At 41.3% G+C, this 9409-nt stretch overlaps 1 protein-coding gene across 3 annotated transcripts in view; it reads left to right on the forward strand.

The window, feature by feature from the left end:
- The window catches only part of sh3tc2 (SH3 domain and tetratricopeptide repeats 2), a 30378-nt gene extending 21331 nt beyond the window's left edge, over nt 1-9047 (forward strand). For 2 of the 3 annotated variants that reach the window (XM_086023842.1, XM_086023840.1), the window contains 6 exons: nt 1239-1405; nt 1538-1715; nt 1799-1949; nt 5653-5775; nt 5857-6282; nt 8116-9047. In XM_086023842.1, coding sequence (XP_085879968.1) covers nt 1239-1405; nt 1538-1715; nt 1799-1949; nt 5653-5775; nt 5857-6282; nt 8116-8739 — 1669 coding nt within the window. In that variant the 3' untranslated portion in view covers nt 8740-9047. The remainder of the gene's footprint in view (nt 1-1238; nt 1406-1537; nt 1716-1798; nt 1950-5652; nt 5776-5856; nt 6283-8115) is intronic. The other variant, XM_086023841.1, reaches the window with a different exon arrangement.
- The last annotated feature ends 362 nt before the right edge of the window (nt 9048-9409 follow it).

The raw sequence follows: 9409 nt of genomic DNA on the forward strand, positions 1-9409 counted from the left end.
AGACTACTTCATGATGATTTAGAGACGGGGACAGTGTAGTGATCGCAGTGCTTTAAGTACATGGAGGGCAAGTGTCATATTGTTAGAACTCAGAAAGGTATATGCGGTCAAAGGTAAAATGCACCCGACATTAACATGATAACCAGTTGGACAATCTACATCACCGATTCCATTGAAGTTGGGGCATTGTGTAAAATGTAAATAGAAATAGAAAACAATGATTTGCAAATCATATTCAACCTATATTTAATTATAAGAGACATGAAAAAAAGTAACCCCGAAAACATTTTTAAAGGTAAAGTCAAGCCAAACATATTTTTTACCAAGAATATGTTCTGTGCAAGCCCACTGGTTGAAACAAGTCATTCTGACTAATATTGCATTTGTGAAAATCAATTGAGAAATCCACCTGTTTTTAGCCATCTCATGGGGTGGCAATCTTGTCACTTCTGTCGACTGTAAATGACATCACAAATGCTCAGGGCTCAGGTAACGACGAATCACGGTTGACCTGTTTGAGCCTATTTATCTTATTTAATTTATACTTTATCGCCTACAAATTGGGCGTCCGTCATAGGCGGCTCGGCGGACTGGTCCGGCACATATGCGGAATGCCCAGCTCTGTTAATTGATAACTATTAGTTTCGTTGCATGCACAATACGCGCGAGTGATCAATTTGGCTGAAAAGTAAGTGCCATGACCTGGAGGTGATTTAACTGATTTACTGTCATTGACAAATTTTCTTGTCCATTCAATCCCAGGAACTTATTCAATTTTTTTTCAAACGTTATGGTAAAAGAGGTTCTGAAAATGTCTGGCTGTGAATGAGTTAACTGTAATTGCCTTTGGCGTTGAAAGGTGTCACACCACTGAAATTCTCTTGTAACCATTTTGTTCAATGAAGTAGGTTAGTTGTGATTCGAAAACGTGCACGTTTTGTTATGGGCATCCTTGTTTGGTATGCGTATATTATTATAGGGAATATGAAATTTCCTGCATCGCGATATGGGTTTTTGTCTGTATTGCACACCTTTTGGTCAAATCAAGAAAAATTCTGTCACATACTGAAATGTATATTGTATTTCTGGTGCAGAATAAAACTCGTGTTGATTTTTAAATGATATCAGAGAAAGATCAGCACTTTGCCAGTTGTAATTTTTTCAACAGACTTGCCTCACAGCCAAGTAGTACGCTGCAATCGTGTTGTAGTGTTTTCATACGTTTGTTGTTATTCCAGATCTCTGCAACTTTTTCTGGAACTCTGGGAGAGCCCCACAGATGAGGAGCATGTGCAGGCCTTCCTTTGGTTGGGGAGGAGCTACAAAGACAGGGGGAAGAGTCACAACATCAGAGCCTCATATGAAATGGGACTTCTGATTGCACTGCATGCTAGAAACTTGCCCAGTAAGTGTGAAGACTAAATGAACATCAATGTCACCCTAATTGTACGTTGTACATCCTCTGGTGGAAAAACGATGTAACAACACTTCACGGTCACATGTGTTGCATTAAAAATGTGCTGTATTCACTGTGTAGGTCAGTTAGTGGTGGCGAAGGTGCTGAGTCGGCTGTATTCAGACCTGCTGCTTTACGGTCAAAGCATCGTCTATTATGAACACTGTGTGTCAGTAGCCAGAGAGCTAAAGGATAAGAGACTTGAAGGAGAGTACCTTGAAATCTTAAGCAGCCTCTACCTCTCACTAAATACTGAAAGGTGAGTTTTAATTCTCATTCAGCTTTCCACAGCATACTTTTGTTGTGATAAAAGACCAAACCAGTTTCAAATGTGTGAGACAGATCATCTCGTAAATCTTTGGATTACACCAAGCAAAGCCTGAGGATTTCCATCGATTTGGGGAAGAGAGAAGAAGAATCTGAGACCTGGTTGCAGGTGGGAAGGATCTATTATCTCATCCAGGAGGATGAGTTGGCTGACATGTATCTGCAGGTGAGGAGGGCTGCTAGTGATGCATTACAACTGCATGATGATCACTAGGATCAAAAGTTTAGGGGTAGTGACAGTTTCAGAACATTTCTGATTAGGCGGGGCCTTCACATTATGTCACTCAAAAAATGCGCACATACGACTTTAACTCATTCAATGCCAGCCATTCGCAGCGTATCTATGCTCATCAGTGCCAGCCATTTTCGAGGATTTTGACCCATCTTTGAAGGCCGACAGAATATTGTGTTTTTTTACTATATAAACATGTAACGTACCAAAAGAAAGATTAGACTCTCCTCTTTCATAAGAAAAAAATGTTTATTTCTAGCATTTGTCATTCTTGAGTAATCTGCAGTAGAACATAGCCTGTTTCTAGAAAAAAAAACCGTGGGAAATTGTGTTTTGTGAAAAGGCTTATATATCAACTATGAACTTAGAAATTTCAACTTTGACCCCCAAATTTTAGCTTTTATGACACCTCAGATATATAAACAGTACTTTTTTTTTATTTTTTACTTTTTTTTATTAAAAAACCCCAAAACAATTCTTAAAAAAAGCAATTTTGATGCCAAAAAAAACAAAAAATGTATGAAGATTGCGCTACATACTGGCAGTGGGTCTGGTAAACGACACTAGTGACATCTGCTGGCGATTGCACGTCATTACAACGTTTCCCAAGCCTGGAACTTTGTGATTAATTGCGACAGAGCCTTGGGCATCAAATGCACACAAAAAAGCAAAAAACAAGTTAACTCGATGTTGGGGGTGTACTAGTAGATTATAAAAAAACGATTTAAAATGATGTAGGTATCAAATGAGTTAATTCACTGCCAAGGACACATTTGTGTCTTTTCACAGTCCAGACATTCAATCCCAGGACCTCCCATCCATCTATCCATTATCTATACCGCTTATCCTCACAAGGGTCACGGGGAGTGCAGGAGCCTATCCTAGCTGTCTTCGGGCAGTAGGCGGGGGACACCCCGAATTGGTTGCCAGCCAATTGCAGGGCACACAGAGAAAAACAAACATTCACACTCACAATCACACCTAGGGGCAATTTAGAGTGTCCAATCGACCTACCAAGAATGTTTTTGGAATGTGGGAGGAAACCGAAGTACCCGGAGAAAACCCACGCAGGCACGGGGAGGACATGCTCTCTGTGAGGACTTTGCAGACCACTTCAGAAGTAAAATCGATGACATAAGATCCAGTCTTTTAGCCCGTCAAAACACAAGTTTTAATAAACCCGGACAATCATATTTACATGAGGAAACACTGGAAAGTTTTGCCCTGGTTGATGCAAGGACACTTGTTCGAGTTTTCTCCCAGGTAAACCCAACAACCTGCCTTTTGGATCCAATTCCCACATTTCTTTTTAAGACATTTTATGGATTTTTTGAAGAACAAATTTTAAATATAGTCAATTGCTCTCTTCAGACAGGCGTCTTCCCAGCTGCCTTTAAAACGGCGGTGGTGAAGCCCCTTCTGAAGAAGAGCGGTTCTGACCCGAGCGTTTTTAATAACTACAGACCCGTATCCAACTTACCGTTTTTAAGTAAGATTTTAGAAAAACTGGTTTTCATCCAGTTGAATCATTTTTTAAATACAAATAATATTTTGGAGAAATATCAATCTGGTTTTAGGATGAACCACAGTACGGAGACTGCTCTTTTAAGGATCTTAAATGATATTAGGTGCACTGCAGACGTGAGAAAACTCACAGTCTTGGTGCTACTGGATCTAAGCGCTGCTTTTGATACAGTAGATCACCAAATTTTATTAAATAGACTTAAAAATCTAGTGGGCATCTCTGGTACTGTTTTTGACTGGTTTTATTCCTATCTCACAGACCGATATTTCTTTGTAAGTATGGATACTTGTTCCTCTAAAACTCATGAAATTAAATGTGGGGTTCCTCAAGGTTCGATTTTAGGCCCCTTACTTTTTAATCTTTATATGCTTCCCCTCGGGGATGTCATCAGGGGACACGGCATCAGCTTTCACAGCTATGCTGATGACACGCAGCTGTATATTGCCGTGTCTCCTGATGACACAGGACCCATTGATACCCTTTTAAATTGCATTTTAGATATCAAGTCATGGATGGCAGATAATTTCCTACAGCTCAATGAGGACAAGACTGAGGTCTTAGTTATCGGTCCCGAAGGTCAGAGAGAGAAGCTTTTACCAAAACTACACATTTTTAATCCCTCACACTGTGTGAAGAACCTTGGCGTCATTTTTGACTCTGAGCTCAGTTTTATTCCTCATATTAAAAATGTAACCAAGATTGGTTTTTATCACCTTAAGAATATCGCCAGAGTCCGCCCGTTTCTCTCTCAGGCTAACACGGAAGTGCTGATGCATGCCTTTATTTCCTGTCGTTTAGATTACTGTAATGCCCTGCTCTCTGGCCTCCCGAAAAAGAGCATTTCACCACTGCAACTACTGCAGAATTCAGCCGCTCGGGTGCTGACGAGAACCAGAGGGCGGGAGCACATTACGCCAGTTTTGAAATTGCTGCATTGGCTCCCTGTGTGTTTCAGGATCGATTTTAAAGTACTTTTATTAGTTTATAAATGTGTTAATGGTCTTGGGCCATCTTATTTATCTGATTTGCTTTTATCATACCAGCCCTCGCGGATCCTGAGGTCCTCTGGCGCCGGCCTTTTATTTATTCCAAGGGTGAGGACCAAAATGCATGGCGAGGCTGCATTCAGCCATTTTGGTCCTCACCTTTGGAATAGCCTGCCAGAGGATGTCAGGTCTGCAGAGACTGTTGATATTTTTAAGAGGAAGCTCAAGACACACCTTTTTAGTTTGGCTTTCAACAACTTTTAAATAATTTATCTTTTCTTTTGATTGAAGATAATTCTATGTTTTGCTTTGAATGTTTTAAAGCACTTTGAGTTGCATTTTTATGTATGAAAAGTGCTATATAAATAAAATGTGATTGATTGATTGATGCAAACTCCACACAGGGGAAGCCGGAGCCGGGATCGAACCCACGACCTCTGAACTGTGAGGCGGACTTGCTAACCAGTTGACCACCGGACCTTATTTATATTTATTTTCACATTTTTTTAAACATTAGGGTACAGTGAAAGTTGAGTTGGAATCGCAGACGGATGTCCGTTTAAAATTAGACCGGACCGGCCTATACTATGTACTATTTTTTTTTACCCCCGGAAAAAAAGGCAAATGACGGACGACGGAAGGTTACCCACGCTGCAGACGAATCACAGATGCTCTATTAGTCGTAAAATTCCCAGCTCTGATAACAACTTTACCTCACAGTTCTGAGGTTCAGGTTCCAGTCGTGGCTTCAACCTTGCTATGTGGAGTTTGCATGTTCTCCCCCATGCTTGCGTAGATTTTCCAGCATACTCCAGCTTCCTCCCACGTCCCCAAAAATATGCACGTTAGTTTAATTCCCTCACTCTAATTGTGCCTTGGTGTGAATGTTTTGCTATAAATAGCCTTTTTCCCCACAGGAGTGACTTTAGAACCTGTTGGATACTCCAGCCGCAGCCAGCAAGCACAAACAGAACAACATATAAATACATATTTGTTGAAACGTGTGGTTTCTTTTTAATTTGAAGAAGCTACTATGCCGTTGCTCATAGTCAGGGTCAGCGTAGCTCATATCTCATTCTAATAATGGAAATCAGTTGTATGAACCTCAAGTGTGACTGATTGACAGGCAGCAGTGAAGACAGCCCTGAGAATGAACGACCCTCGTTTTTCGATGAGCATTTACGAAGAAGCGGGGGACGTCTATTTTAAAGGACACAGGAACAGGATGGCCTCAGTACCTTTCTACAGGGTAAGTAGAAAACACAATTGGTTTAAAAGTGGCTTTTAAGATTCCAATATGTCTGACATGGTGGTTACATTTTTGTTTCAGGATGGCAGTTTACCATTTTCCCGAAGTATCAGAGACACCCATTCGGAGTTCCGCTTGTTGAGTAAACTAACAGAGCTTTTAATGAACCAGGGAGAGCAGGAAGAGGCTCTGCAATACGCTACACTATCTGTTGAAATAGCTAACAAAACAGGTATGAGCAAGGCCACTGAGTTTGACTGTACGGTCGGTGTACAATTTCAGCGCAGCAGCTCCGTTCTTGTTTTTGCAGGTGTGCATATGAATGAGAGGACGGCCTACCACCGACTGGCGACAGTTTACTACAGCCTTCAGTACTATGAGATGGCCGAGAACTACTATCTCAAGTCCCTGTCTCTCTGTCCGCCCGTCATGCAGCACCCAATGGAGGCTCGCTACTACACTCGGGTCTACTGCAGGCTGGGAAATCTCACTCTGCACAAGCTCAAGGTAATAAAGGGATAATCACACAAATGGTTCCTTTGTGAAAATGCTAAGAGATGAACGAGCATTGACAGTACCGTAAAATTCAGTCTGGTGATCACACTACCATTTGGGTCGCACCCGCGAATTAAATATAAGTAACATGCACGTAAGCTGCACAAACGCAACAGAAAAGAAAATCCGTTTGATTCAACCCAAACTCTTGTGCAGTGCCTCGGTTGTCTTTTCAACGGCCAGGTTAATTACCTTCAACTGAAAGGCTGCATCGGGCATTATGTTGTGTTTTCAGCATGATGAGGTTGAGTACTTGAGTAGAGCAGATCCAAACACTGAACACTTCATCATGGAACTCCTCAATACATAGGATTTTGGTGAGTTAACACTAGGAGTACGAGAGCAGTCATTTTGACTGTTTTCAAACTGCGTATGTAGACATAAGATGCTCCTGGCGTCTTGACTTTCTAATTCTGTATATATTTCATTACCGCGGTGCAATTTTTTGGTATTAAACACTATAAAATGATTCATTCAATATTCATTATCATTATTCCTATAACTACGCCGTCCCAGTCAATTTGACGGTTCTACTTAAGTGTTACGCACGTCGCACTGGGACGGACGGCACTGCCGGGTTTCTATAGTAACTAGCGGTTGCATTGAGAAATGCTGCTGGTCACCATGATCCATTATCTTATAGAGTAGAGGAGGCCGTACATCTGCTTCAAAATATCTGAGGATGTCTTGCTCGGCTGACACACAGACATAGCGGGGGGGGGGGTAAAAAAAAAACAAAAAAAATTTAAAAAAGTCCCCCTGCGAGAAGCCGTCTCTCGTGTAGTATAAAAGGCTGTTAGATGTAATAGTCATGACGTTGTGGGTAGTGCATGCCAGACATTCGAAATAGATAAAGATCTTATGTGGTGCTTGTTGACATACTTCCCCCATGGAAAAAGAGTTCCAGTGTGCGATCGGGACGGAATTGTTTTGTGTGCCGTACTGCAGCTTTACTTCCTCTTCTTCTAAGTGAAGTGCAGTCAAGCCGTTTGTGATGCACGTCTCCTTTCCTTCGGCTACAAACCAGATGTATTCATAACACATAAAATGATAAAATATGCAAACAAACATCTCAAAAACTGTCAAAAAAGTCAGCCTGGCATTTTAATTTGAAGCTGGCATTTCTTAGTCATCTGTGCCATTTACCAGGTGTCATTCAAACTTTCAGACTTTGTTTTTCTGATTGGAACCAAATTTGAATGTACGGTGTTCCCCCGCCATTCGCAGAGGATAGGAACCAAGCCCTGTCACAAATACCGAAAATCTGCGAGTAATCAACACCCACCCTAAAATTTACTACTTTCCTATTGGACAATGGTTTGGCCTGAGTACAAAATCACAAATGTGTGAATTTTTCAGCGAATAACATAGGATAGGTTAGAAAACATAACTGCATATTAGTGAATCCCAGCTGACTGTACTCCACCAAAATAGAATACCTCTGTGTCCACTTAGGTCTGCCATGAAGGATTTTATTTTAAAAATATTCCACTCAATGCAAGCTTAATTTTCAATTGTTCACAATATAACAGCCGTTAGCAAGTGTCAGGGACTTATTAGTGTACAATTACATTTATTACATTATTGTTTGTCCAGTCATTTATAAAACTTTAAGGACATCTGCAAACAAAACAAAACAGCATTACCCGAAAATAATCCATTTTGAAGGACTTTGTGCTTCCTAGATGGGCTTCACAAGCTATTCTGTTGTTTTTGTTTGTTTCTTGAATTCAGATAATATAACAAATATAACTTCTATTCTAATGCCCTGCACTAACTCTCCAGGATTCTGTTGATGCCTTGGGTTATTTCCACCTCGCTCTGGCAGCCGCCCTGGAGGATCGAGCAAACCCCGAGGCTCTGTACATAGTGTACATGAAGTTAGCGGAGATCCATGGCAACCACATGCCTGACGCTCAGCTATGCCAGCTGTACAGAGAGAAAGCCCATAGCCTGAAGAGAATTCTGTCAGGGGCTGAGGACTCCGCTGTGAACGAGGAAATTGGAAAGGATACAAGTGAAGACTGTGACAGTGACCCATTCCCAAGAACTTGTCAGCTGCAACGCCACAGAGACGCCGACAATCTAAATGAAGTTGACAACAGAAGAGAGGATGACTACAGTACTCCTCCTGACACGAACAAAGAGGTTGTTGACATCTATGCACTTAATGCAAGTCAGCCTTACAGTGAGAGTATTTTGACGGAGTCCTTTGACACAGCCAGAGAGCACATGTCAGACTCCTGCAGCTCCACGGACACTGTACAAACTTCTCCGAAACAGATAAATGGCGATGATTTGTCAAGTAACATCAGTCTCCATCCCGAGAAGGAACTGCTTATGGGGCCACATCTTCATCAGGAAGATCCCACTCACAGGGGCGGCAGTGGGGATAACATTTCATCCTGAGTGGATTCACATGCGCATCCACACCAAAAACCCTGTGGCACTTTATGTTCCTCCTTTCCTTTGGCTGAGCCAGTAAACAGATTGCAATGTTCCAACAAAATGGCACTTATTTATAGAATGAAATGAGGCTTCTTATTTGCTTTAAATGATCTGCCTTTTTATGATTGTTAGCGTATCAGAACATTGTCACTATGATATAGGTTGGTTTTCTATGGTCTTTTATACCTCTGCCACATATGTCTAAGATGTTAATTAGACTAAGAATACATTTCAAAAGGTGACAATATCAATAAATTATTTTTGGCTAATATTGACTGTGAGAACACTCACGCAATATTTAGTATTTATTTCCCTAGGATACCTTTTTGAATTATTGCTTGGTTCCAGGCACAAGACCTTTGGAGGGGCATGCGATCAAAGTGAAAGGGGGGCACATGATTTTATTATTATTATTATTATGGAAACAATATAAAGTGTACACACATTCCTTATTTGTTGCCACGCAATACAGATTTGCAGAGCTGGGCATCGCCTCACTGCCACCACGTCCCGTCCTGTTTATTTAATTCAATGTTTTTCAAACTGTGTGCAGTGTGCCGCGAGATATTGTCAGGTGTGACCGTGGGAAATTATTTAATTTGTGCGCCTGTGCGCCCTAGCGCCTGGAAGC

This window comes from Filicampus tigris, chromosome 2 (genome assembly GCF_054856515.1).
Source record: "Filicampus tigris isolate MCC_2025a chromosome 2, RoL_Ftig_1.0, whole genome shotgun sequence".
Lineage (NCBI taxonomy): Eukaryota > Metazoa > Chordata > Actinopteri > Syngnathiformes > Syngnathidae > Filicampus > Filicampus tigris.